We start from the raw sequence: 26,579 nt of genomic DNA, 5'->3' as shown, positions 1-26,579 counted from the left end.
AGAGAGGGTGGCTGCTTTTGATGGTGCCTAAGAGACCAAGAGCTTATCAAGAATTAGTTTTTCTGGGTCCAAGATGCTAGTTCTCAAGTGGTTAATCGAGTAATTAAAAGTGGACTTTCTGGGGAAATTCATTGGTAGTCGGTCTTCCAAGAAGTCTGGATTGAAGGCCGAGATGAATCTTGGCCTGTTGAATTTTGCTTGGAGAGGGGGATTCTTGGAATGAGGTTACGAACTATTGATCACGAGATTAGCTTGAGTGCTGTGCGGATGTATAACCAATGGAAAATATCCAATTTTGCCTGCTGATATCACAGTAGTTTAAATAGTATGATACACATATGACGTTTGATGTAAGCCTTTCTATCTGCAAAGAAGGTTTTCGAACAATAAAATACTTCATTCTTTGCGGCAACATCGGATGTAACGTCCCTCGAACAGGCTTCCCTGAACGCCTTGGTGAACGCCTGTGAACCACTGATGAACGACTTCAAGGCTGGTGATCCCTTTCACCCTTGATCTTTCAACCCTGGAATCCTCTTGCATACGGAAATAATGTACTTTGGCTTTAATCACATGATATTTCTCATGTCAACCAATCGGTCCAACTTATTTTAAATCCAGCCATTCTTATCTCTAACATCACGAGCACTAATATCCGAATTTCACGCGGCCTCTTCTCCATACCCACAATAATCCCAACCAAGCCTTTACCGTCGTGCATTAATTAAATCCTTTCGAAGTCTGCAAGGTTCAATCCTAGAAAATCATTCAAGTTTGATTCGACGTGGCAAAATGTGGAGGTAGATCTTAGTCGTGTTTAGAGATGACATTGTGTCATGAAAATTCCATGTCAGTCAATGTGCAGCGAAAGGGAGCGAGGGAACCTGTCAAGAAGCAAGAGAATGAGCGAGCTTAGAGAAGCAATGGAAATAAGAGAGGCTAAAAACATCATCCTTGAATAAAGCAAGGACTTGAGAGATAGCTAAAATCTTAGTATTGGTTGCTAAGAAACTTGGGTGGACTAACTTTTTGACTGGGTCCGACAGAAGAGGTATATCTGGAGATCGGGTGGGAGGGGTGAAGGGGTTTGGCGTGGTTTATTGCGGATTCATGGGAAAACTGCAAGTGGAAATCTTTCCGGTAAACATACTTTCTCTTCTAGGTATAACCTATGCTGATCAACTAAATTGGGGTTCCCTCGAGAAAGGTGATATAGAAGCTACATATCCCACACTGTACTGCTACTCTCCCTCCCTTTGCTTTACCAACCATAATACAAAGTACCCTAAGAAGGTTATTTGAGTCGGGCACTCAAGTTGTTGAGCAGTCATTTGTCTTCCTTTTGCATTTACTGTTATAATTAATTATTGATACCTTCGGATATCAACAGCAAATAGCACTCGACACAGTTACCTCTCGTGTTTCGATATAATGGAGGAACCAAATTACAATTCCGAAAAGGGTAATCCCCCTCTCACTACCACTGATACTGGTAGCCGAGAGGCATACATGGCAGATACAAAGGCACCTTGGTCAACAAGATTCGTCGACAGCTTCAAGAGAGATCCTAATGCTGCTGTAACAAAGCCAAGTCAAAGAGGTCTCGATGGACTCGAATCACATGTCTCGGGATTTGATCACAGGGCTGCTGCTGAAGCTACTGCCAATTCTGGTTTGGCTAGAGAATTGAAACCTCGTCATTTGCAGATGATTGCAATTGGTGGTTCCATTGGTATGTCAAGACACCTTTTGTGATATCGATTTAAAACAGTGAATGCAAATGCTAATGGTGCTACCAACAGGTACTGGTCTTTTCGTCACATCTGGAGCTGCTTTGTCAAGTGGTGGTCCAGCTTCCCTCATCATCGCATATGGTATCATCGGTATAATGTTGTTCTGCACTGTTCACGCATTGGGAGAAATGGCTGTCGTTTTCCCTGTCTCTGGTTCCTTCTCTGCTTACTCTACTCGATTCATCGACCCTGCTTGGGGATTCGCAATGGGATGGAATTATGCTATTCAATGGCTTGTCGTCTTACCTCTGGAAATCGTCGCTGCTTCTATTACTTTAGAATATTGGCCTGGTGCAGCTAACACTAATGCGGCTGCTTGGGTTACGATTTTCTTCGTGGTTATCGTTGCGATCAACTTCTTTGGTGTCAAAGGTTATGGAGAGGCCGAGTTCGTCTTCTCAATCATCAAGGTCGCTGCAGTTATTGGATTTATCATTCTTGGTATTGTTCTCAACACTGGAGGACAAGTCGGAGGCGGAGAATATATCGGAGCTCGTTATTGGTATCCCAATACCGTCCCATCCACGTATGCTGGCTATGACAGTCCGTCAAACCAGGACGCTGATGGAAATCCTATTCAGATTGTGTCTGGTGCCTTTAACAATGGTTTCAAGGGTCTTTGCTCTGTATTTGTCACAGCTGCATTTTCTTTCGCTGGTACTGAGCTTGTCGGTTTGGCAGCAGCTGAAACCGCCAACCCACGTAAAACTCTCCCAACTGCTATTAAGCAAGTTTTCTGGCGTATTTGTCTCTTCTACATGGTTGCCTTGACCTTAGTCAGTGTTCTTGTACCATATGGAGATGGAAGACTCTTGGGAACAAGTTCCACTGATGCTAAGGCCTCCCCATTCGTTATCGCTATCAACAATGCTAGAATTGGCGTTCTTCCTTCAATCATGAACGTTGTCATTCTCATCTCAGTTCTTTCAGTCGGAAACTCCTCCATCTACGGTTCCTCGCGTACTATTGCCGCTCTTGCAGAACAAGGTCAAGCCCCAAAGTTTCTTGCCTACATTGATCGCAAGGGACGTCCTCTCTTTTCGATCATTTTCGCTTCAGTTATCGGTCTTCTCTGCTACGTCGTGGCTGGTGGACCAAGCACTGCTGCCACAGCTCTTAACTGGCTTTACTCTCTTTCCGGTCTTTCCTCCCTCTTCACATGGGGATCCATCTGTCTCGCACACATCCGATTCCGCGCTGCATGGAAAGCACAAGGTCACACCCTTGATGAATTAGCCTTCACATCCCAAGTCGGAATTATTGGTTCGTGGATCGGATTCATTCTTAATTGCCTCGTACTCATTGCACAATTCTGGACAGCTATTTGGCCAATTGGATATGCATCGATGTCTCAAACTGATATTGCGAAAAGTTTCTTCCTCGCGTATTTGGCGGCTCCAGTTGTCTTGGCGTTTTACATTCCTTACAAGATCTGGTATAAAACTCCATTCATGAAGGCAATGGATATGGATTTGGACACAGGAAAGAGAGATCTTGATACTCCTGCATTGATCGAACAAGATCGTCTTGAGAAGGCTTCGTGGCCTGCGTGGAAGAGAGCTTACAAGACCATGTGTTAAATACCATAAGGTCATGGGCTAGGGAACAATGGCGTTTAGGATTGGGTAATTATATGATTATGTATCATGCTTTATTACCATGTTAATGATTGTCTTATTTTTGGTGTCTTGATGCTTGATAGACATATGAGGATGGGAAAAACGGGTTGGGGATGGGCGGGGCTGGGGCTGGGGGCAGACGTCTGTTAAGATCAAACGTTGGTTGTTGGAATGGAGCGGAAAAGTTTAGAGAGAAATTAAATGATATACCATTACCACCTCAGATATGAAGTTTGTCTTCTTCTTGATATGACGTGATTTACTATATTCCCTTCTTCAAGTTTTGTAGTTGCAAATATAAATTGACTACCTACTCGTATATCGCTTACAAACAGAGCTTTCAAAGTTTGAATCATAATCTGATAATCACAGGGGTTTCAACGTCTGAAATAGTTGTGGGTTAGTGTTCCGGCTTTCTCCCTCATAATTTAATCTGTTCACACGTCAAAGTCTCTAAGCATCGGACTACAGTTCGGATTGTTGGAAACTGTATTCATTTATTGTTCATATATGATTGAGTAGTAAGGTTATAGTGCTGGGGATGCCAATACAAAAAACAACAGAATCTCAAAATATCTATTAGGATCTATCTCCTCTAAACATCAGAACAAGCTAAGGTGCAGCTTATAGGTAAGTACCTACCTACCTAGGTATAGAAGGATAGTAGTACAATAGTTAGTGAGTACCTAGTTTGAGATATACATAATTTAAGGCGCAGAATCTTGTTTGGACGGTATTTCCTGGTTTTTGGGTGTGATATGATGTGATGTGATGTAGAGGATGGGGATAGTATGGTGTGGTTGGGCTAATTTGATCACGTTTGGGGGTTTTCTGGATTTGTCTAGTCTAAAGCTGGTAGTCTAATATAGCGCATTCTAGTATGGTATGATAGTGTATATTAGTCCTGGCGATCTGATACTAGATTTAAGCTTAAAGTTAAAATCTTTTCGAGGATCTTGGAATTGCGTCATAAGCAGTGAAATAGAACAGAACGGAATGGGAAAGAATGGGATAGGTGATTGTTCGATGTGTTTTTGAGGTCATATCAGGCAGATTTGCTAAATGTACGTTTTAGGAAAGAGAAAAACGAGCAAAAGCAAGACGGGATGTGGTGATGAATCAAGACACCGATGCCCCTTAGTAAATTTATTCGGATATGCGACAACAATATGGAACCATAGGATATGACGATGCGGCTTTGCAGTCACTTACTTCTCAATATTACTCTATATTAAATGATGAAGTAAGAAAGAGAGAAGAGAAAGACGGGATCATGATAGGGACAAGAATGCGGGAAACGGATTTATATGATATAGATAAGATAACAGATATGCGACGAGATGATTGGAACTCTGATGCGAAATTCTGATGTCGCTTATGACGATTTAGACGGCGTGAGAATTGATCGACTAGCTGTTTTTATAGGTAACAGCACTTTGGAATATGAGCGTTGGGAAAGTATCTTGTTTAGTAGCTGGGTTAGATCCAACAAATTAAACTTTTTAAATTGAGCTCTAAATTACACTAAGAGATAAGGGAATACAGAGAGCTAAGAGATGTTTGGACTGGAGCTATAGTTTGGAATGATGTCCATAGGAGAGAAAGAAGGGGAGAAGTGAAGCTGGGGAGTGAGGGGCGCTGCTTTATAGTAAGATTTCTTGAGTTTGTCTTTATTTTGGCAGATCAACTTGATTAGAGAAGTTTAGTTTAAGTCAGAAACAAATCTGATGTGAGAGGCAGATTGCTATTCTCCGCTTCCTTGTATTGCTATACTAACATATAGCTGTCTTTAGATCGCTTAACCATGACGGAGAACTTGCAAAGCGTGAATTTGAGAAAAGGGCATGTTGTGTTGCAAATTTTGGATCGGAGGAGGAATGCGCACTACAACAAGGGAAGTTGGTAAAACAAAGAAAGAGATCTGCAGAAGCAAATCCGCTTTTCAAGCGTGACGGAAGTCTAATGCCAACTTTGCACAATGTATGTAGGGCTAATAGAAACTTTAGGCGCAATGCTCTGGGTTTTGCGTATACGATTATGGCGCTTGTTTTGAGTACTGTCACTGCGGTGGCGGTACTATTGGTGAGGCTGCATGCGCAGGCAAGTCGGCGGGTAAGGCCTGTACCTATTAATTGTTACAGCTTGTGTCTAGGAGCAGGAGTGTTCCAGGAAACAAGGACACTTGAGATCACAGGCTCAGACCAGAGAACCAAAACTTCATCTCCTTAGTCAGAAGAAAACAGAGTGTGACAACACCATATTCACGCGATGGGATCCGGGGTCTTGGACGCCAGTAGAGAAACCAGGACTCCCAGGATCCCGTAGAACCTCACAACAGCAAATTTTCTGCACAAATCATAGTCGTTTCCTTGGTGGATAGAATCTTCATCTTTACTCGAATACAGTATCTTCATACATACTTGATAACTTTTAATTTTATAAATTTGACAATTAATCACATCGAATAGCTCTTCTACTGCGAGATGATGTACCCAAAGCGTAATCAAAATTATTCTGAAGCGGTCAGCACCTGGAGTGTAATTGGAATGGGGGACCTTGATAGCAACCCAGTGAAGGCTGCAAAGGCAAAAGTTAGGATCGCAATGGGTGACGCGAGCCTTCTAGGTGCTAAAGTAGGTATAATGAGCCCGGTTCATCAGGGTCAACCGCGAATGGCGGTATAGGGAATATATAAAAGTGTCGGGATATCGATCATGTGATCAAAGAGGGCACTGTATTTGCTAGCGAAGCGCTAGCGCTTCCTATTTAAGTATTAGCTTCCCATAGCTAATAATGATCAAGAACGGATACAAATATAATAGACCAAAGTACTTTACACTTATCAGCCAAGTTGATACCAACACATACCTTCTACAGAAATGTCGACTTTCTCCCAGGCTCTGAAAGATGATCTGTATGTAGGATGTTTCGTTCACAACCCTACTAGCCCCGCCTTCTATCGGAGTTTATTATCATATCTCATAATTCAGCTGCGGAACAGAATAGATCACAGTTTGTTATATGTCTGAGAAGATGGGATGGAAATATAACCCTCTACTCTAATCTTATCAATATTTAACGACATAGGTATGAATTGTTTACTATTTTGCACGCGCTTTACCTTCAATTACCTAGTTATATAAACGGTTATGGAGTTTCCGAAAATATGATTACCCTACAGTGGTTCATTTCTAAACAATTTTAGTGATTGAGTCTCTATCATTAACTTCTGTCTTCATTTGTTGTTTCCAGAAACCCTCCCCAACAAATAAATACGTCACTCGAGCCAACTTGCACTCACATGTTAAAAACAGAGATCGAATAAATTTGAATTTTTTTTAATATTTTGTGCTCGATTTTTCTGTCTGGTTTCCCGGAATTGATCCAGCAGTTGCTCAACTTTGATGGATTCAAAAGATTAAAAATATGTTGACAATATAAAGTGAGCTTTTCATTCACCCCACACATTCCAAATTGAATAAGGCCAACCGCAGTTATCATCCAGTCGATCATCCGCATTATTTTTCCGCACTCGTTCTCTGAGATCTTCGCTCACCGCAATACATAAGTCCCATTGAGCCGCACTCACCTGGGATCCAGGGTAGATGCTACGATACGTCATCCAATCTCTCTGGAAGTTGTCATCAGCGCAGATATCCGGCGTCAGAAAGTTTTCAGTTGGCTCCTTGTCTACCCTTGTACACTCGAAGCCATCGTCGCGTTCTGGAGCGTACGCAAGCAGATTGATATTCTTCTCGGCTGCTCGGCGTTCTAGATCTTCAGAATAGTAGTTCTGACATCTTTCGCTTAAAGTTCCCATGTTGGTTGCTTGTTCCCAAAGTATTGGATCCGGCTCTGGTCTAAGCTCACTCCACAGCTGAAAATAGTCTGCAGCTATACATGCCATGGCAACCTGGCGAAGCATGCTCGGACGTCGGCGCACTATCTCACGGAGTGTTAACTCTAGCGGAATAAGCGGCCACCAAATCAAAAAAGGTTCAGGCCAATATTCTGCGCCTATGATAGTATCTGTGGTGGCAGTGCTTTGATCGGTAATACGCGATATATCGTTCACCATTATGAAGCGGGCTAGAACGGCCGTTCTGATGTCATAAAGATGAGGGCTATGGGCTACGTTTGGTTGATGAGAACACCATCGTGCAAAAGCTGTGTGGTGATAAATACCACGAACTATGGCCTCGTTTTCTTGTGGGATCATGACAGGACGTCGTAGACGTGTGTATCGATCGATATTGCCTTCATAAGCAGCATAAAGAATCAGAGCATCCTTGTTGGTGGTCGGAAGATGGAGCGGAAGAGGATTGTAGAGCAGAGACACGTGCTCAGGAGCTAGAGGACGACTGTGGGCTTGAACAGAAGAGGTCTCGCTGATGCAATGATCCTCCGTAATGTTGAAATAATGCGAACGAGTTCTCTGGAACTCTTTCATGAATTCAACCGTCACACTTAAAGACGAGAGTACTGCTGTGTCGCCATTTAAACCTATTGCTTTTCGTGGAGCTTTCCAATTTACCGAGCGCGTATAATCATCCATGGCGGCATAGTATGTCGGTTGGCACATGATAAGATCGAATATCTCCTTCGAGCCGACAACTGTCAAGTTGTCTCTTGCTTCCTCAGCAATAGAAATGTCCGGGAGCAAGTCTAGTTCGCGATACAAGTCGCTATATCCTCCAACAGCACACGCTCGACCAACATGATACTTCATATCAGGATACTTATGGACCAACTCACGATATGTATCAACGCTTGCTACCTGTGGATGCCAAATACAGTAAGGCTTTTCCTCGTCATCTCTCATGAGCGGAATTTTATCGCTCATTATCAAGCGTGCGTTCCTGGCACGGGCGAGGATTTTGTTGGTGCTCTTAGCACAGATCTCCTTCATTGACTCAGATTCAGCGAATACTTCGTTATAGCGCAACCCGTGGATTATGCAACACATCATTCTGAGATCTTCAAGGTTCTTCGGAATAAATTCTCCTCGCATCGCGCCTAGATAATCCTGCTGTGAAGGCGAAGCCTTACGATCGTATGAAGGAAGGTAAAAGTTGTTTTCATCGTCCGAAGAGTCAGAAAAAGACTCGAATTTTTCGGAACTCATCGTGGTATCTAGTCGAAAGTCTTGGAGTTGCAATTGAAAGTAAAAGGATGAGAGTAGATGAATATTTAAATTTTCCCTTTCAAGTGCGATAGACAGTCTTTTGTATTGTGACTTCATTGAGTAAATCCCTGCTGAAGCACGATACCGAAAGCCCTCGCTTTGATAAAGCTAACCCCACTCAAACCAGTTTTATGCTAACATGGTACTTCCACACGTATTCCTAAAGGATTGCGAACGAGTAGGCAATGGAGGCCCTCCATTTCTCTGGTAAAATCTGACCGCTTATTCTTCGATTTAGAAAAATTAGCAGGTACATACCCTGATTACTCATTGAGGAGATAACGATCTCTATCGCCTACTGGACCGTGCGAGAATTATCGAGATCATAATTGTACATACTCCTGGCCAAATACGCTTACAGTGAAGGCATTCGCATTGTCTGTATCGGCAAGACAGGTGGAGTTGTAATATGGCACGTCGCGGATTTGGCAAAAAGATCACAATTAGATATGAGACAAAGAACAGGCTCAGACTACTTACCCAATGTATAAGCTTATACTGCCCCAAGAGTCTCCCGAAAGCTCTCGGAAATCGTTTCGAATGAAAGAATTGAGCATTGGACTTTGCCAACAAGCTCACCCAGCGGCGTGGCCAAGTCAGTCTCCAAATTATTCCAGCATCGTTCGAACAGAAAGCCGTAAAATCAGTCATTTTGTCAGGTCCGGTCAGGTAACGTGCTGACGAAGTAGTGTTGGTGTATTCTTTAAGAAGAATTCATGATCAGATAGAAAAAATCACCCATGAATGGCTCTGAAATTCTATACGTTAAGGCAGTAACTTCGGTGGACTAGTTGTATGTAGTCATGCTCGGAAAGGTATTGTCATGCTGATGAGCAGATGAACATCAAACCCTTTCAGCAGTGTGGCTGAGGGGAATTGAAAATTTTGTTGCAGTCTGTCATTATTTTTGGGAGGTTTACGAGCCTGGTTTCACAAGTTCACAGTATTGCTTGTCTTTTCATTACAATCAGACGTTAACAATGGAACAGATCTTGATGCAAAGAAAGACTGAGCTGATGGACAAAGAGTCAATTGATACCTAGCATTGAAATAGTGGATACAATGTGGACGGTGACCGCTGAAAACTAAAATTTGCTTAACTGATTTGTTTCCGGGAATATTTGACTTTCCGCACTGCCTTAAAATGAGCTGTTATCTGACATCCAAACGAGGCGGAGCGCAAGCGCTTGCAAGTGCCTCGGTATCCAGAGATTATATGGAGCTTCTGAAGTCTCTATCAGTGTTGACTTCAAGCTGTGCCGCAGACTTCCATTCTTATCTGCAATCTCCGGCGACGATGTGGAGCACCGGAGCTACGAAGACTGAATTCAAAAATCAATCAAACATTGAACTAATTCGAATGAGGAAAGTGCTAAACTTATGAGTCAATTACCACAATGAAAAACTTCCCAACATAAAATATAGGCTCCATAGCTAATGACACTAATGCAGTGCTCTACACAACACATACATTTGGAACCATTGTGTCGGTAAATTAAGGTTAATTAAACCCTGAAAGCTTAATTGTTCTTGAGGACCTCGCTTAGATCAGCCCCACGCTTAATCTTACCTCTAATCTCTGCCCCCTGTCACTAGCTCGAGCGGATCTGTGGATCCACTCTAATTAACATTATTACTTTACGTGTGTGTGAAGATACCAGAGCCATGGATCTTTTGCAACATAACGAGACACTCAATGCTATCTCGATAGACGGAGACGATTCTGGTCTATGTGACTTTGTGTGTGACCGTGGCCACTATCCTGTTGAGGTTGACGCCGACAAGCGGGATTAATATGGCTACGGCCTAACTAAAATACCAATGACGATTGTTACTACGATGTATCTGATCTACTCAATATGACATACTGCAACGCTAGTTCTCAGCCAACCATGTTGAAAGATTTACTTTCCGCTACAGCTTCCCAGTCGATTTCGTCTCAGTGCTGGTGTCAGTGGACGGTGGGATTCTACGCGAGACACTTGACGACCTACAGAATGAGTATAACACATCAGTTCAATGCTTTGACAATAAATCTGGCTACTACTTCCTGTGGGTCAAGGACAGCGCTAGTTCTGCTCTCAGTGACTTTATGGATGTTGGAACTGGTAATAGCAACGCCTTGTTTGACCGCAAATGAATCACCGGCGGCACGAAGACCACCACGGCTTGCGTGAGTGAGTATGTCAGAGCTAAGGAAAACGTTTGATTTATTATGTCTTTGTAAATGATACACCGCGTGAGCAATTAAGTTCTAAGGTACTACCTTTCTGATGTACAAAAGTTGTGGCAACTGATGACTCCATGCACTCAAAACGGTTCACTAAATGACACCTCAGAGGGTTGGAATTTCGGGTATACAGAGACTGACTCTGTCGGCTTCACACAGCTGCCGCAAGGCAGCTATATCTCGTGAAAGATTGGACTGCATTTAACAGTTGGAAGGGACCAACAAATTACATTATCGTGCAAGAGTAGTTGCAACGTATACCACGCTAGGCCAGTCCTGAAAGAAGTGGTAGAGGTAGCTATTACACTGAAGCTGCGTATCGGAAGACCGAAGTTCCGATTGTAGTCTCTGATATCGTCGTTGTAAACCTTGTTATAGTTATAGAGGCAGCTATGCCCAATATTACCGCTCTGACAACTGCAGCTATGGCACCGTAGTTAGAGCTTGCGCTTGGGATCAGCGAGGCAAATGATTCGGATATTATAACAGCATTCAGCACACCAGTATTCATGCTCCAAAATGCCGTTGACTCGATGAACAACATCAAGGCCATCGGTGCAGAAGTAGAGGAAGAGGACAAAAAAAATCTGATCCTCGAGATTCTAGGTATAGTCCTCATGGTAGTACCTATCATTGGAGAAGGTGGAGGGGCGCTTTTTGGTGGAATTGCTAATGTAGCTCGAATTGCTACTTTAGTCGGCGATGTTGGTAATGCGGCTCTCACTGCCTACGACATCGTGGAAGATCCTTCATCTGCTCCTTTCTCAATCATGGGTCTTCTCCTTGGAGGCCTAGGAAAGACATCCAAAAACGAGGAGGAGGTTCTAGGCGAGGCGGCCGCTGCACGAAGAGGTTTAACGGATGATGATTTGGCTCAATTTGGGAAGGCTTTTGTAAAGAGCGATTCTGACGTGCAAAGCATTCTGAAGGCTTGTATTAGTGGAGACTAGCAGGAAAGGTGAGCTGTTTAGTGTTAAAGATGAAACTGTAATATAGTATAGAGTAGAAAAATAGTTATTATATAATGAATGCTCAGGTCAGAGGCTATTATTCATGATAAATAGTAAACTCTTCGTAATCTTTCACGCCGCCTAAAGCGCGTCTTTTCTGATTTTAATTTCAAGAACAAAGATGAAATGATAATGAAAACAACAAATTGCTCTCATGCCCCGCAACTTTATTAAATTATTCTTATGTTCTTGATATCGAAATCATTTTTCTCTCACACCTCTCAAATTCTGGCCTATCAACTGTAGAATCAACTATAGAGTCTACCTTAAAATCGTAGAAGCTAACCTATAATCACTAGGAATCAGAAAGAAAACCCAAAGGATTCGAAGGCAAAATGGTAGTATGTTTATATAACCTACCCCCCCCCCAATAGAATCTGCTCCCCCTGATGAAATCTATCCTAAATAAAGTAGAATTTATCATCCTCCTAAAGAGTCTACCCTCTCACCATAGAATCTAACCTAAAATGATTACAATCCAAGAGACATGAGCGCAATTTGCCGTAGTAAACAAAAACAAAACGTCTATAGCATACAATAGCATTAAGAATATTCAATAATCTTATCAAATCCTTCCCGACTTGCTGGGTAACTTTAAATCACCTCGAAAACAAATATTCAGCTTGAGATACGAACCATCTTCACTTCACTCAAACACACACAGTCTACCTGCTGGAAATTCTACTGGAATACTACCAAAACATGTATAGATATCAATATTGCTAGCGAGGCTCTCTGCGGCCCTCGTGATACTCGCATTAATGAGATTGTGTAGATATGTTATCAACCCTCCCATCCCCACTCAAACTCGAACCACACAACCAGCCGATTGGATTCCAATCCCAGCAAGCCTACAAAAGAAGCACCAGATAATTGCTCGTGATTGTATACACACTTTCACAAAGAACGACCCTAATTCAATATCACAATAATTCAATATCACAAAAACATAACAGCTGAACCAAAGTACACTATACAATGACAGCTAATCTCAACTCCACATCTGATGTAAACCGAGAGTCCTGATACCAAATGCAGTAGTCCAACCTCACCCTCTTCTGAAATAATCACGATCTCGGAAAGGAAAGAAGAAGAGAAAGATGGAATTGAATCCAAGATGACTATCACTTGAACAGCGCACAGTTTCGTCAGACACTGCCTGAAACCAATATCCAGAAGAACTCCCATCGCGATAAATCAAGCAAACAACATCACAAACAAATCTCCTTACATAAGAAACGACCATACATAAGAAACGACCACTTGATCGAGAAACTCAAGAGATACAACGAAGCTGATCACCTATTACAAAAAATGGAAACAAACCGACTTTAGCCATGACGTGTTTTGTAAGTAAGAAACACATAGATATGTAGACATGATCGTATATCAACTCCGTGTAATTACACAAATATTCATTCTCATACCCATCTGAGTTTCTCATCTCACCCCATCTCATAAAATCCCCTCAATCCAAATCCAATCATCTCCTATCCCACCCCAATCCCAATCTCATCCCCAATCCCGCCCCCAAGAACTCCCTAAGTATGACCCACCAAACCCGCCTGAGGCGCATTATCCGGATTTGTATTCGCACCCTCAAAGCCCAACGCCGTATTCCAGGCATTCGCCGTCGTCACATCCTTTGTGCCCAACGCGCTAATTTTCGTCTTCGCATCCGCACACGCGGTCTTCGCCGCCTCATTCGCATTACATACATTAGCCAACTGATCGCAGATGCGATTGGTGATGATATTAGGATTAAGTGCTTCTTGCTGGCCTTTGTTGACTAAGGGATCGATGGCTTGGAATGTGAATTCGGTGTCTTTGCGACCGTCGAGACCGGCTTCGAATTTGATGGTGGGGACGCAGAGACCAAAGTCAAGACCGGCGATGGAGGGGGCTTGGGAGCTTGAGGAAGTGGAGTTGGTTAAGGCGACAGAAGAGGAGGCAGCGGAAGTGGCAGCTGCCACAGCGGCGGACGTAGCGGCCATAGTGACAGTGACGAGAGTAGTACCTCCACAAGCAACCCCACTTGAAGAAACCGCAGCGACGGCAGCCACAGCCAAACTCGAAATACCCGAAGAAGCAGCACTAGCAGTGGAATTCGAAGTCGACACACTTCCACCCGCAGCGGAAGATCCAGATGGAGTTCCCTTATTTCCCGCGGCATCGGTAGTTGTAAAATTTGAGAATCCCTGTGCAACCATTACATCCGCAACACTAAGACCATCTGCTGCAAATGGAGTTGTGGTACTCGTTGCACTATTTGCATTTTCTGTTATGCTTCCTCCTACAGCTGGATCGATCAAAGGAACGACACCGCGAAGAGCAGCAGTAGTAGGCAAAGTTGGATCAGAACAGATATTTGGAACGGAAACGACAAAAGGATTAAAATTTTGTTCGGCAGCTACGAGACCGCGGGCTGCGGAAATCACAGCGGGGTCGTTGCCAAGCTGTGCGACGATGGCATCGGCTTGGGTGAGTTTTCCGCAGGGGTTGGCAGCCGCGAGGAGGAATTGAATAGAGCCCCCTCCGAGGCTTGCGGCTGCACCTGAGGTTCCGAAATCACTGAGAGCGGTAATGGCAGCAATTGCGCCGTTTCCTTGTTCTTGACCGAAACTAATATTGCAAAGTTAGGACACGTGCACAACTTGAGCACTTGTAGATGAAAGAACATACCGAGCTTCGACCAAAGCTACTAGCAAAGAAGTGATGATGGTCTTTGAAAACATGTTGATTTGATTGGGTTTGATATCGATGTGATAGGTATTGGATTTGAAGAAAGGTAGTATAAAATTTGACTGTTTAAAAACTAAAAGATTGGACCGGCCTAATGTGAAGGATGTAGTTAATGAAAGTTTAGATAATATTATAGCAAAGAACGCAGTAGTTCACAGAACTAAATGAATGAAAAGACAGCTAAACTGTAGATTGAGAGGAAGATTGAATAGATGATGAAGAAAAAGAAAATTATCGAAGGAGAAACATCTTGTACTTGTACGTGACGAGAATGAGAGTTGACTCCAAGGGACGATTATTCAATTTCCTGGGGATTGATACAGACTTTGCATGCTGGTAGAAGATCATACTATGCGGCGGTTAAGTTTACTGCTTGAACGATGTCCATACCGTTGAAGCTAGTAAGGAGACCCAGGAGATAGGACGAAAATGCTAGGGCTGATACAAACTTCAGATGACAGAACCTAGCTGACATCATTGACTTGAACTCAAAATTGTGAGAAATCCTTGTCTTTTTCACCCCACTCAATTTTTGCGAGATTGGTTACCACCCTTTGTATCAAGGAACCGAATGATATATCATTTCTGAATCATTTCAGACATCAGATGAAGCCACTTCAAGTCTCACTTTTTACCATCTCAAACGTCTTGTGCCTCTGCCATAAGCTTACCAAAGAATGTAACCGTACCCCTTGTCGGAACATTTCGGGTGGGTCATTAATTTGGCAGTTCTGCAAAACATATGGTCCACTCAATGAAATCTGGGGAAACAAGCTACCAGATGGATCGTAAGCTAAAGTGTTTTAAATTAAAATTAATCGAAAATTTCCGAAACCCCTGTATTCCGAAACCCTTGCATTCCGAGATCGCTTATCTTATTTTAGTCTCCGTCTGAAGCCAAGGCTTGAGACGAGGTTGAGACAAGGGGGGTTTGAGCAGGGATCTAGCGCGGTCTAGCGCGGTCGGAACATCTCCACTACATCTCCACGACATCTTCGGTATAGATTCATGGGTCTGGAACATCAATACCGATTTCATCACAGCACTACTCTGATGAATGAATAGTAAGGATTCAAAGAATGTTTTGGTAAGCTTCCTCTGCATATTCTTAAACGTGTTGCCAAGATGAGCTCTCGCCCAATCAAAATTTTGCGAAGGAATCGTAATAAAAACAGGAGAGAGATTTCTGTATGTTGGCAATAATAGTCGTGATGTGACATTCCCATCTTCAATTTTAGTTATCCAATCTTCAATTCAATCGCATGAAATTATGCGATGTAATATTCATCGGATCTTGCAAATCATAATCCAATTAATTATGCGTTCTTCTTTTGATCCTCGCCGGCATCCCATCAGATGGTTTAGCACTTGCAATTAACTCTTGATAAGCACGATCTCCTAATCTTTTGTTAGCACCACTGATATCAATCTGGTCTTGCAGAAGAAACCCTCTCACCGAACATCCCACGTGTACCATTGAGAACACCACCAGGTTCCTTCCTACCAAGTTTTCGATCCCAAGTCTCGTAATCGGACTTGATGTCGAATTCTCTCAAAGTCATAGCCATAACAATCTTCATTTCAAGAAGAGCAAGTTCTTGTCCAATACAATCTCGAGATCCCCTTTCAAATGGTCGCCAAGCATTCTTTGGAATTTCTTGAAAGTTGTCTGGTGCAGGCATGAATCGTTCAGGAATGAATTCGTAAGGGGAGGGGAAAAGATCCTCTCGGTGATGTATGGTGTGAACACATACCATTACCATAAAATCCTTAGTGGGGTATTGTCGACCTTCATATTCAAGAACGAGATCATCTCCATGTCGTGCTGTATCTGCAGGTGGGTACCTCCGAAGAGTTTCCTTAATGCAGCTATATACGTATGGTAACTGATTTACTATACTCGGGTTTTCCTTGATCATATCTCCAGTTCTTGAAGTGTCCTTTCCAAATACCCTATCCAATTCATCTCGCGCTTTGGCTAAACATTTAGGATTTTTACCTAGGAGATGATATGTGTAGGCAATAGTACTCGAAGTCGTGTCGTGACCAGCGAATAGAAATGTTTTCATTTGATCAATTGATACTTGCTTGAAAGTTTGATCCAATCCTCGATCACTCAATGCGATATTGTCCTCCTCTTGTTGGAGAATATATTCGTCGAGAGCAGTATCAATAACAGGCTTTTTCTTACCTTTCGTGGCACTCCCTTCCTTCTCTGCGAATCGAGTATCCAAGACTTTGTTAAGATAGCCGTCCATTTTCCATTCATAATACTTTCGCATAATCGGACCTAATGGGTTTAGATTTACCAATGGATTCGTCGCAACAATTTTTGGTGTCCAAGAAATAGAATTTCGAAAATATTCGACCAGCTCACTCTTCATGGTTTGAGAGTTTAAACTAATATCCAAAACCACATGACCCATTATATCAATAGTCAAAAATGCAGCCGCTTCTTCAATTGGATAGACCTCTCCCGAGTCGGCAAGTTTACCCAAGACATCGCGAAAAATTTCCACTTCATCGACAAGACTGGGCATGAGTGTTGTTAGATGAGCAAGAGCAAAGCCTTGATTGAACAATGCCCGGTTCTTCTTCCATTCCAAACCTTCCGTAAGTAGAATACTTCTCTTCCCGGTGATATGGCCAACATATTGCCCAGTGACAACTGATTTTGGCAGTGAGTGATTTTGCGTGCATTGTGCAGCGAGATTCTTTCCAACGTCAGTTATGTTACGATACCTATTGGTGCTTTCTTATAAAGTATGATGGAAGAAATAAACATACCGGGTCACAAATAATAATTTGTCTCCAACGAAAGAATGGCCAATTGTCCAGGATAAACATGTCCTTTAAGTTATATTTGTCGTATATCATGGTCATAATACCATGAGGATGTGCAGTCATTGGTGCATGAGCATATTGATCGCCCATCGATTTCAACGTGCCCAGTAAAGTACTGAAAGGCGGACAAGGTATCCCAGATGCCTATCGAGTTGATCAGCTCGTACAAAATTGGAGGAGAGATTGTTATTTACATATTCCTTGTACGATTTTCTATATTGAATGAATCTTACTACCCAGGCTGTGATCGTTATTGCGAGAATCGTGGCAATAAGCGCCACGACCTTATTGGGAAGCCATACATTGCCAATGAGACCAGAGCTATTCCCAAGAGATGAAATTGTTTGGTTTCCCATGTTGAATATTCAGTGAAATGTTGAAGTAGAAGAATGTCGCGAATGCTACGCGTTGGAGCTGTGAAACTCGTGAAATGTTGACAATTACAATTACCTTGATGGGTAACCCATTGTGCTCCTTCGAATTGATACAAAGTAATAAGCGATCCAATATAAAGTTACTGTATATACTCGAGAAGAATCTCGATAATTGATACTTCACCAACCGCCTTCTCAACAATCACAGTGAATGTAATAAAACGCGTACGAATTCCATGTTTTAAAATAACATTCGATAAAGTTGTTTGAACAACAATGCCGGAAATTAATTAATCCAGCAAATCAACCGAAGTTTAACCGCATTCCTTTTGGGTTACATAAGCGAACTCGAAATACTGGTGTACGACCAAGTCATTCTCCTAATGAATTGAACTCTCCCAAGTACACTCAATTGTATCTCTAGATTTTATGAGAGACGGTACCAACAAGGTACATAACATCATAGTGAATATTTCAAATCATCTGGACACCCTTCTCTCTGACCTTAAAAGATCTCATCAACAAGGAACAACGTCTTTCCGGGAAATCAACCTTAGACAACGGAATTCGGATGGATGTCTGACTTGTAAAAGAATCAAGGAGCGAAGATGGAAAATCCGAAGTTGTTCATAGTTCGAGGGCATAAATTCACGATATCTTGCATTTAAATATCGCAGAACGTGAGATGCTATATATTAGACAGGAGATCCATTTAGTAGGAGAATGTAATTTCCTATTCGAAAGGTGTATCCGTGAGAACTCAAGATATATTTCTACAAATGGTATATACTCGTCTCTACTGATAATCTGAACCTCGCTCTCTATCGCTATAATACAAGAAGTGGAAAATGTCTATAAACAAAATCAGAAATACATGAACCAACGCATATATTTCCTCAAGCAGTCTTCCATCCTAACAGTGCTCCCAGCTTTGCTACATGTTTCATGAATCCCCTCGTAGGAGCATGAGCTCTTCTCCATCTATAAAATGCCAATAATCCCCCAATTACGATTGGTGAAGTCAATACACTCACCAAACCCACTATGATCAATTTGCCCTGTTTCTGGCTCTTCTTTACAATCTCGGAATATCGCTCGTTGCTAAAACTAACACGAGAGTACTTGGTTTGCCATCCAAGACGAGGTACGTATACACTCAATGTTTCCTCTAACCATTTGCGGAATTTGTAGACCGGTGAGATGACGGCTGCGCGCATTTCAAAGTAGTTTTCGAAGGCTAGATCGTTGATAGCGTGTGCATCGGCTTTTCGGATTTCGGAGTAAACGCTCAAAGCAACAGAACGACAGGCTTCGGTGCTAAGAAGGGGGAAATTGCGCCTCTCATCATCGAGAACAGAATAAAGAACACGGACATCTTCCAGACCCGCGTTCATTCCTTGTCCGTAGAATGGAACCATGGCGTGAGCGGCATCACCGAGGATGACTACTGAATCTTGGAAATGGTAGGGTTTGCATTTTATGCTTATGAGTGGAAGATGTGGGTTATTTTTGAATGATGATATCAGAGAAGCATGGTCGATTAGTTTTGTGACACCTGGAAAATGCTCGTCGAAGAAAGCCGGGACATCTTTAGGGTCGGTTTCGAGCTCATTGAACGGTTTCGACGGCATGAAGAGAGTGCAAGTAAATGAGCCATCCTAATTTACGTAAGAATATAATCGAGAGAAAAGAGCAGGACGGGGCCTACATACCGTGCTAGGGATTGCGATGAACATAAAATCTTTACCGGGCCAGATATGTAAGTGATGTGGAGATATCTTAAAACGAGATGCTGGATCCTCCCCAATCTGCTTTTGAGCATCTATTGTGAATTCACACCACAAAGTGTCGATATACTCTTGCTGATAGTCCATTCGGAGATATTTCATTAAGTGATAGCGTGTAGCCGAATGAGCCCCGTCAGCTCCAATGAGGAAATCAAAATCTACTTCCACTTCCTGGTCTCTAATTTCGACGGACCACTGAAGTGATTTTCCACCATGGACTTCAAACCATGCTTTTTTGTTTTTGAAATCAGCTCCGGTTAGTTTGTGATTGAACTTGAACTTGACATTAGGAAGAGACTCCAGCTCATCGAGTAATCTTTTGTTGAGATCTCCTCTGTCCACGGCATATATTGACTAGGAATCGTATTAGTAATGAGGTTACTACTGTAGTCATAGATATTCATACTCTTCCATGGATATCATAGTCTTGTGACTGTTCGTAGAGCTCCTTGTTAGCCGTTTCGCCGTGAATCATCCTACCTCCCATGGGTATCGCCTCTTTCATGATACTATCAAGAAGTGCTGTACGCCCAGATTGTCTTATGGCATTAATTCCCCGCTCTGATAAAGCGAGATTGATAGATTTTGTGAAATTGAGAGGTGTTGTGGAAGGATCCCGAAGATCTAGGACTTTGTTAATGGGGGAGATCATGGGATTGACTCATAAATTCACAAGCCAATGTAGCAATGATGAAAGGATTCTGTTCTCCTGTGATGCATACATCTAGAGAGAACTGGAGAGGGATAAAATGTGCCGAATTGAACTTGATCTAGCCTTCCGCAATGCCACAACATGAAAGTTTCTCCCTGGAATATTTGTGGCGATACCCTCACATGACTCATCTACATGAAGGAAAAAGAATTCCAAAATGAAAAGTCTCTGTGGCGGATCGAGAGTGAACTTTCACTGGGTGTGTTGTATATCATATACAGACTCTGTCCCTGACTTTTCTTGGGTAGTTCCTGTGTATTGCAAACTATTCAGGCAAAAAAATGATAGAATCAAAACGTACCACTTCGGAGTTCATATATCTCTACATCATCCCCTCGTTGAGCTGCATATAGAGCTGCTAAAGCTCCGACTGGACCAGCTCCAATAATAACAGTCTTCTGTCCAGACATCTTCGATTAAATTGTCGACTCAAAACGATTGAGGCAAATTTTCGAGAAGTCTATTTATGACATCTTGAAAATATATAGTACTCCGGTCCGGTGATTTTATCATTAGTGAAGGGTCTATCTGGTATGACTTTATAAATTTTATAAATCATTTCACTAAATTCACCCCTCATATCACGTGATCGTATGATTTTATGAAGAGTTGTGAACACTAAACTGAAACAAGACACCGCCTTGGCACAAATTGTCTATTTGATTGGCTACTTGTCTTGAACGCCCTTTCTAGAACACTTTTTGGGAACACGGCTGACAGAAATTTACCAGAGATTTCGCCTTGTCCTTCTCGTACAACGCACTAGGTTATAACAAAGCTGTTTAACCATCAAGGTCTCTCGGAAAGTTTGTATATTCCCATATTATAAATTTGTTGCAGATCTCCTTCACCATGGCATCAGAAGACTCGGCATCGCCCAGAAAATGCATAGGCGTTGATTGCGAGAATGAAGCTGGCTCATTACAATGTCCAACATGTTTAAAGCTTGGCACGAAAGATAGCTTTTTCTGTTCGCAAGATTGTTTTAAGAAGAGTTGGGTATGTACACTTCAATCCTATCTATATCTAATCCATCATCCAAAGCATTTCGAACCTCTCAGGAAATCGGCAGAGCATCAGGTGTCGTCCACTTTGACTGCCCCTCTGAGGAAGTTTTGGAGGGGTCAATTGTTCAATCCGGCGCAATGCTAACAACGATCACAGAGTGAACACAAGAAAGTCCACAAGTCACAGAGTAATTTCCTCAGTAATATCTTTACCCCAAAAGTTGTTTCTAAACCCGATCCAGCTACCGGACTATTCAATCCATTTCCCACCTTTCCATTTACCGGATCGTTACGACCTGTTTACCCATTATCCGACCATCGAGAAGTACCAAAAACTATTCAGCACCCCGATTACTGGAGAGATGGCGTTCCACGCAGCGAAAGAACCAGTCAAAGAAACAAGATTGAGATTTTGAACAAGGAACAGCAGGAAGGCATGAGAAAGGTTTGTCGATTGGGTAGAGAAGTTTTGGATATCGCAGCCGCAGCCGCTAAACCTGGAGTTACTACCGACTACATCGACGAGATCGTACACAAAGCTTGCTTGGAGAGAAACGTGAGTACCTTGTCGCGAGGGAAATTGAATTTACTGATCAGCCTAGTCGTATCCTTCTCCTCTCAACTACTGCGATTTCCCAAAGTCCGTCTGCACATCCGTCAACGAAGTCATTTGCCATGGTATTCCAGATAGGCGGGTTTTGAAAGATGGTGATATTCTGAATATCGACGTTACACTCTACCACGGAGGCTTCCACGGCGATCTCAACGAAACATATTATATTGGTGATAAAGCAAAGGCGGACCCTGACACAGTGCGAGTGGTGGAAGCTGCACGAGAATGTTTGGATCTAGCCATCAAAATCGTTAAGCCTGGAGTACTATTCAGAGATTTTGGAAATGTTATAGAAAAGCGCGCCAAGGAGTCGAATTGTAGCGTCATCAAGGCATATTGTGGTCATGGAATCAACAGCTTGTTTCATTGCGCACCAAATATTCCTCATTATGCGAAGAATAAGGCTGTGGGTGCAGCAAAACCTGGAATGTGCTTCACAATCGAGCCCATGATTGCATTAGGAACACACAAGGATAAGACTTGGCCAGATAACTGGACCAGTGTCACTCAAGATGGAAAGAAAACTGCCCAATTTGGTATGTAATTTTGGACTTCATTGACTGTGATCATTTACTGACATCCAACAGAGCATACTCTTTTGATCACAGATGATGGTTGTGAAATATTGACAGGAAGACTACCAGACTCTCCTGGTGGACCCATACCAATGCCAGTCGTTGCCGAGGAGACTAATGGGGAGACGAAGGAAGTGGCAGCTTGAGAAATAATTAGCATAGATAGATTATAGCTAAGCTAATAGCCACCAGGGCCATATCGAGGGCAATGAGGGGAGGGGGGTAAATTGTGTGACCCCATGAATCCCATGTGAATAGGAAATGGCATTTCCAGGCTCGAACCACAAATCACCCCCAAAATATGATGGCCTCTAAAGACTAATAAGTAAGGAGGTGATTTAGAAGTAAATATGAATATAACTTTTCCAACACAATATTTAAATCAAAGCCTTCACAGTACGGCTCTTAAGTTTTACTCGAGTGTAGATAGGTATCTATATCACCTTTACCTACCTACCTAGGTCCCTACCGATCGTTCATGCCCCTGACAAATATGCACAATTTATACATACATAAGCGAATGAAATATCACCTATTATCCTATCAGAAGGAAACAAATCCTTGATATTGATCTATCAACACAATACTAACAAACTTTCCAAGTCTCCAAAAGCTTCGTCATTCGCCGCTTGTAGATCATCATCCGAATCTTTCCCACTTACCATAAACTTCCAGGAAAAGCAAACCATTGTCGAGTGTGGTACTGCATAAAAAATAATTCTGCCAACATCATCTAGATTCTTCTCTCACCAAGGTGCAATCAACACGGTGCCGATTTTGGAGCATTTCCCCACCTTTAGAGCTTAAACTTGAACTACCCATACTCAAAAAAATCCCTTCAGAGAACAGACAACGAACAACACGCACGCAACCATCCGAGCTCCTAGAAGCAACATCTTGCCTCGAATATATATTCGGAGACCGTCATCGCAGATATTGCAACTTGAGAAACTACACCAAAGGCTTTTTAATCGCGTATTCGACGCGATTCACACAGGTTGCCCAAGATGATGTCAGGAGAGGCATGGTTGTACCTATTGGCGGTGCTTATCAATGCCGTCAATCTGTTCCTACAAGTATTCTTCACTATTATGTACAGTGATCTCGAGTGGTAAGTTTGATTTCACTTTGTTGCCTCTTCAATCCAGGGTTGCGGACGGTTCGGAAAGGTGGACAGAGTAATAGAGACTTGGCCTCTACCACATGCGATAAGCATGTATATCGATTCTTTGCTACTGGGAGGGAACAGCTCAAGCTTCATCATACTACGAAATCATGCTAACATCGAATGGCACAGTGACTACATCAACCCTATCGATCTTTGCAACCGTTTGAACACGTACATTATTCCTGAAGCAGCGGTTCATGGGTTCTTGACCTTCTTGTTCCTTATCAACGGGTACTGGGTTGCGCTCGTTCTCAATCTGCCACTTGTGGCATTCAATGTCAAGAAGTAGGTTCCCGCTGCAGTGTTAGAATATAAAGATTTGGGACATTCGCTAACAGATGAATAGGATTCTCGATAACGCACATCTTCTCGATGCTACTGAAATTTTCAGAAAGCTCAATGTCCACAAGAAAGTAAGTTGATACTTGGTTCCATGTCTCGTCATATTTTTAAGTTCTCACTAACATCCATCCCTCAATAGGAATCCTTCATCAAGCTCGGTTTCCATCTTGTCATGTTCTTCTTCTACCTCTACTCTATGATCGTTGCCTTGATCCGGGACGAGTCGCATTGACTTAAGAACAATATCGGCGACCGGTATAAAGTGGAGGCATAGGTACAGCTATAGGTTCTATGGTCAAGGGCAGAGCTTGCTCGACGAGACGGAACTAGAAGACTACGAGAAATGGGTGGCAGGTTTTATATGTGCCATGATCTCTACGATATGTTAACTACGAATGGTATGGCTGAATGAATGGATGAATGGTGGTAGTTTAGGTGTAATGGTAGTGCTCTTTCCATTGGTTTCGAGCCTGGCAGGAAAATGGGGAGAATTCTATAATGAGAGGACTTCGTACAGAAGTTTCATGTGGATAGATACCTAACATGCTAAAAACGGCATGCTTTTTTTGATATGAATGAATCTTGTTATTTTGCAATTATCAAATATCAAATATCAAAGATCTTGCTTTCATTAGCATTTTTGAAAACTATTCAGTGCCATAGAAGCGATAAATTTCAGCCAATGATTGATTTCTCTTCCAATCGATAGAGCAAAGCTTGCGCCTTGTATCGCCTGCATGATCACGTGCTTGTGTTTTCAGCCTCGCCGTTCAATCGCGAAAATAGTCTCGCGCCTTGTACCCAAGTTTAACTTTGTGAGACGAGAAAGACGACAATAATTATCTACAAATATTCGCTCTCGATTCTGTTTCTCCCATCAATCCAAATCGAAGCTTTCAAAATGGCGGACTTTGGCGCATACCCGCCCAATATGGCACCTCAAAATGCCCTCATAGCTCGAAATGCAGAAGGCCCAGAACATGCCGTGGTTCAATACAGCGCTGATAATTTGGCCCGCGCAACACAGGGTCCTGCGAATCCTTTCAAAGACGAGAAAAATTCACTTAAGCGCAAAAATGTACTTACTGGACATGCAGAGGAGACCTATATTAGTGAACATACGTTTCGAGATCAATATCGAGCGGTGGAACGAAGAGGGAATCATCTTTCAGGTGCCGAAGCCAAGGAAGAAGCAGCTAGGATACGAAGTAAAAGACAGAAGAAGGGAGATTCAAGTATAGCGGAAGGTGATAACGCGTATGTTGGACCTTGGGCGAAATATAAAAGGGAAGAATATGAGGAAGTCAATGAAGATGAACCATTACGAAGCGATGAAGAATATGAGGAAATTGAAGAGGAGGAGGATGTAATAGAGAGTGGAACTGTAATTGCTGCACCGCCGCAAGCTTTAGCGAGACGACAAGAGGTTGAAGAATTGGGTGAGGAGACAACGACATTCGAAGGAAGTGAACAGTATGACTATCAGGGACGAACATACATGCATGTTCCGCTGGATCTGGATGTAGATCTGAAGAAGGAGGCTGGAAGTTTCAAGAACTATGTACCGAAGAAGATGATACACACTTGGAAAGGACATACAAAACCTGTTGTTGGAATACGATTCTTCCCCGAATCTGGACATTTGCTTCTCTCAGGGAGTGCCGATACGACGGTCAAAATTTGGGATGCTCATCATTCAAGAGAGCTATTACGAACATATTCAGGTCACACGAAAGCTTTAACAGATGTTGCGTTCAATGCAACCGGTACACAATTTATCTCTGGCTCCTACGACCGCATGATGAAATTATGGGACACGGAAACAGGTCAATGTATAAATCGGTTCACAACTGGCAAAACTCCTCACGTCATTCGCTTCAACCCCGATCCCGAACACTGCAATGAATTCCTTGCCGGTATGGCAGACAAGAAGATTGTACAATTCGATACCCGTACTCGCGAACTCGTACAAGAATATGATCACCATCTTGCAGCTGTCAATACTATTACATTCGTGGACGAAAACCGACGCTTCATCACTACATCTGATGATAAATCATTACGCGCTTGGGATTACAACATTCCAGTCCCTATTAAATTTATTGCCGAGCCACACATGTACTCCATGACACGTGCTTCCCTACATCCGTCTAAAAAATGGGTAGCATATCAATCGTCTGATAATAATATCTTCGTATATGGAGCTACAGACAAGTTCCGTCAAAATCGAAAGAAGGTCTTCAAGGGACACAATAATGCGGGTTATGCTATTGATGTGGCCTGTAGTCCTGATGGACAATTCCTTGCGTCAGGAGATAGCGGTGGATATGTTTGTTTCTGGGATTGGAAACAGTGTAAGATGTATCACAAGTTCCAGGCGAGTAAAGAGGCTGTTACTTGTGTGGAGTGGAGTCCTCAAGAGAGCTCGAAGGTCGCTACGGCGGGGTTGGATGGCGCGATTAGGTATTGGGATTAGATGGAGCTTTCATGAAAAGGGGAGAAGGGGAGGAGAGAATGTATGTATGATAGATATATTCCAATCGAGGTCCAAAGGGAATTGGAAACCAATCCATGATGG

At 42.6% G+C, this 26,579-nt stretch overlaps 11 protein-coding genes across 11 annotated transcripts; 7 read left to right on the top strand and 4 right to left on the bottom strand.

Annotated features, from left to right (window-relative positions):
- The first annotated feature begins 1,112 nt into the window (after positions 1-1,112).
- Positions 1,113-3,518, top strand: EAE98_011384 (uncharacterized protein). Its single transcript, XM_038959006.1, has 2 exons — positions 1,113-1,732; positions 1,803-3,518. The coding sequence occupies exons 1-2, from the start codon at positions 1,432-1,434 to the stop codon at positions 3,371-3,373; spliced, it is 1,872 nt and encodes a 623-aa protein (XP_038804685.1). The 5' UTR covers positions 1,113-1,431; the 3' UTR covers positions 3,374-3,518.
- A 1,480-nt stretch (positions 3,519-4,998) lies between these two features.
- Positions 4,999-5,792, top strand: EAE98_011383 (uncharacterized protein; the record flags this gene model as incomplete). The annotated part of the gene is made up of 3 exons (XM_038959005.1): positions 4,999-5,027; positions 5,206-5,524; positions 5,565-5,792. The coding sequence occupies 3 exons, from the start codon at positions 4,999-5,001 to the stop codon at positions 5,790-5,792; spliced, it is 576 nt and encodes a 191-aa protein (XP_038804684.1).
- A 1,071-nt stretch (positions 5,793-6,863) lies between these two features.
- Positions 6,864-8,537, bottom strand: EAE98_011382 (uncharacterized protein; the record flags this gene model as incomplete). Its single annotated transcript, XM_038959004.1, has 1 exon — positions 6,864-8,537. The coding sequence occupies one exon, from the start codon at positions 8,535-8,537 to the stop codon at positions 6,864-6,866; it is 1,674 nt and encodes a 557-aa protein (XP_038804683.1).
- Positions 8,538-10,456: 1,919 nt separating this feature from the next.
- EAE98_011381 (uncharacterized protein) lies at positions 10,457-11,264 on the top strand (the record flags this gene model as incomplete). Its single annotated transcript, XM_038959003.1, has 2 exons — positions 10,457-10,770; positions 11,102-11,264. The coding sequence occupies 2 exons, from the start codon at positions 10,457-10,459 to the stop codon at positions 11,262-11,264; spliced, it is 477 nt and encodes a 158-aa protein (XP_038804682.1).
- Positions 11,265-11,336: 72 nt separating this feature from the next.
- Positions 11,337-11,777, top strand: EAE98_011380 (uncharacterized protein; the record flags this gene model as incomplete). Its single annotated transcript, XM_038959002.1, has 1 exon — positions 11,337-11,777. One exon carries the CDS (start codon positions 11,337-11,339, stop codon positions 11,775-11,777), a length of 441 nt encoding a protein of 146 aa, XP_038804681.1.
- Positions 11,778-13,285: 1,508 nt separating this feature from the next.
- EAE98_011379 (uncharacterized protein) lies at positions 13,286-14,572 on the bottom strand (the record flags this gene model as incomplete). The annotated part of the gene is made up of 2 exons (XM_038959001.1): positions 13,286-14,459; positions 14,520-14,572. The coding sequence occupies 2 exons, from the start codon at positions 14,570-14,572 to the stop codon at positions 13,379-13,381; spliced, it is 1,134 nt and encodes a 377-aa protein (XP_038804680.1). The 3' UTR covers positions 13,286-13,378.
- A 1,319-nt stretch (positions 14,573-15,891) lies between these two features.
- Positions 15,892-17,779, bottom strand: EAE98_011378 (uncharacterized protein; the record flags this gene model as incomplete). Its single annotated transcript, XM_038959000.1, has 4 exons — positions 15,892-15,977; positions 16,036-17,293; positions 17,367-17,567; positions 17,618-17,779. The coding sequence occupies 4 exons, from the start codon at positions 17,777-17,779 to the stop codon at positions 15,892-15,894; spliced, it is 1,707 nt and encodes a 568-aa protein (XP_038804679.1).
- Positions 17,780-18,693: 914 nt separating this feature from the next.
- EAE98_011377 (uncharacterized protein) lies at positions 18,694-20,706 on the bottom strand (the record flags this gene model as incomplete). The annotated part of the gene is made up of 4 exons (XM_038958999.1): positions 18,694-19,455; positions 19,510-19,938; positions 19,991-20,208; positions 20,598-20,706. The coding sequence occupies 4 exons, from the start codon at positions 20,704-20,706 to the stop codon at positions 18,694-18,696; spliced, it is 1,518 nt and encodes a 505-aa protein (XP_038804678.1).
- Positions 20,707-21,148: 442 nt separating this feature from the next.
- Positions 21,149-22,637, top strand: EAE98_011376 (uncharacterized protein; the record flags this gene model as incomplete). The annotated part of the gene is made up of 4 exons (XM_038958998.1): positions 21,149-21,295; positions 21,461-21,859; positions 21,906-22,452; positions 22,504-22,637. 4 exons carry the CDS (start codon positions 21,149-21,151, stop codon positions 22,635-22,637), a joined length of 1,227 nt encoding a protein of 408 aa, XP_038804677.1.
- An 861-nt stretch (positions 22,638-23,498) lies between these two features.
- EAE98_011375 (uncharacterized protein) lies at positions 23,499-24,233 on the top strand (the record flags this gene model as incomplete). The annotated part of the gene is made up of 4 exons (XM_038958997.1): positions 23,499-23,602; positions 23,789-23,944; positions 24,006-24,072; positions 24,141-24,233. The coding sequence occupies 4 exons, from the start codon at positions 23,499-23,501 to the stop codon at positions 24,231-24,233; spliced, it is 420 nt and encodes a 139-aa protein (XP_038804676.1).
- A 669-nt stretch (positions 24,234-24,902) lies between these two features.
- EAE98_011374 (uncharacterized protein) lies at positions 24,903-26,477 on the top strand (the record flags this gene model as incomplete). Its single annotated transcript, XM_038958996.1, has 1 exon — positions 24,903-26,477. One exon carries the CDS (start codon positions 24,903-24,905, stop codon positions 26,475-26,477), a length of 1,575 nt encoding a protein of 524 aa, XP_038804675.1.
- Positions 26,478-26,579: the final 102 nt, after the last annotated feature.

Source organism: Botrytis deweyae, assembly GCF_014898535.1.
Source record: "Botrytis deweyae strain B1 chromosome Unknown BDEW_047, whole genome shotgun sequence".
NCBI lineage: Eukaryota > Fungi > Ascomycota > Leotiomycetes > Helotiales > Sclerotiniaceae > Botrytis > Botrytis deweyae.
This window is presented reverse-complemented; position numbering and strand designations above follow the sequence as displayed.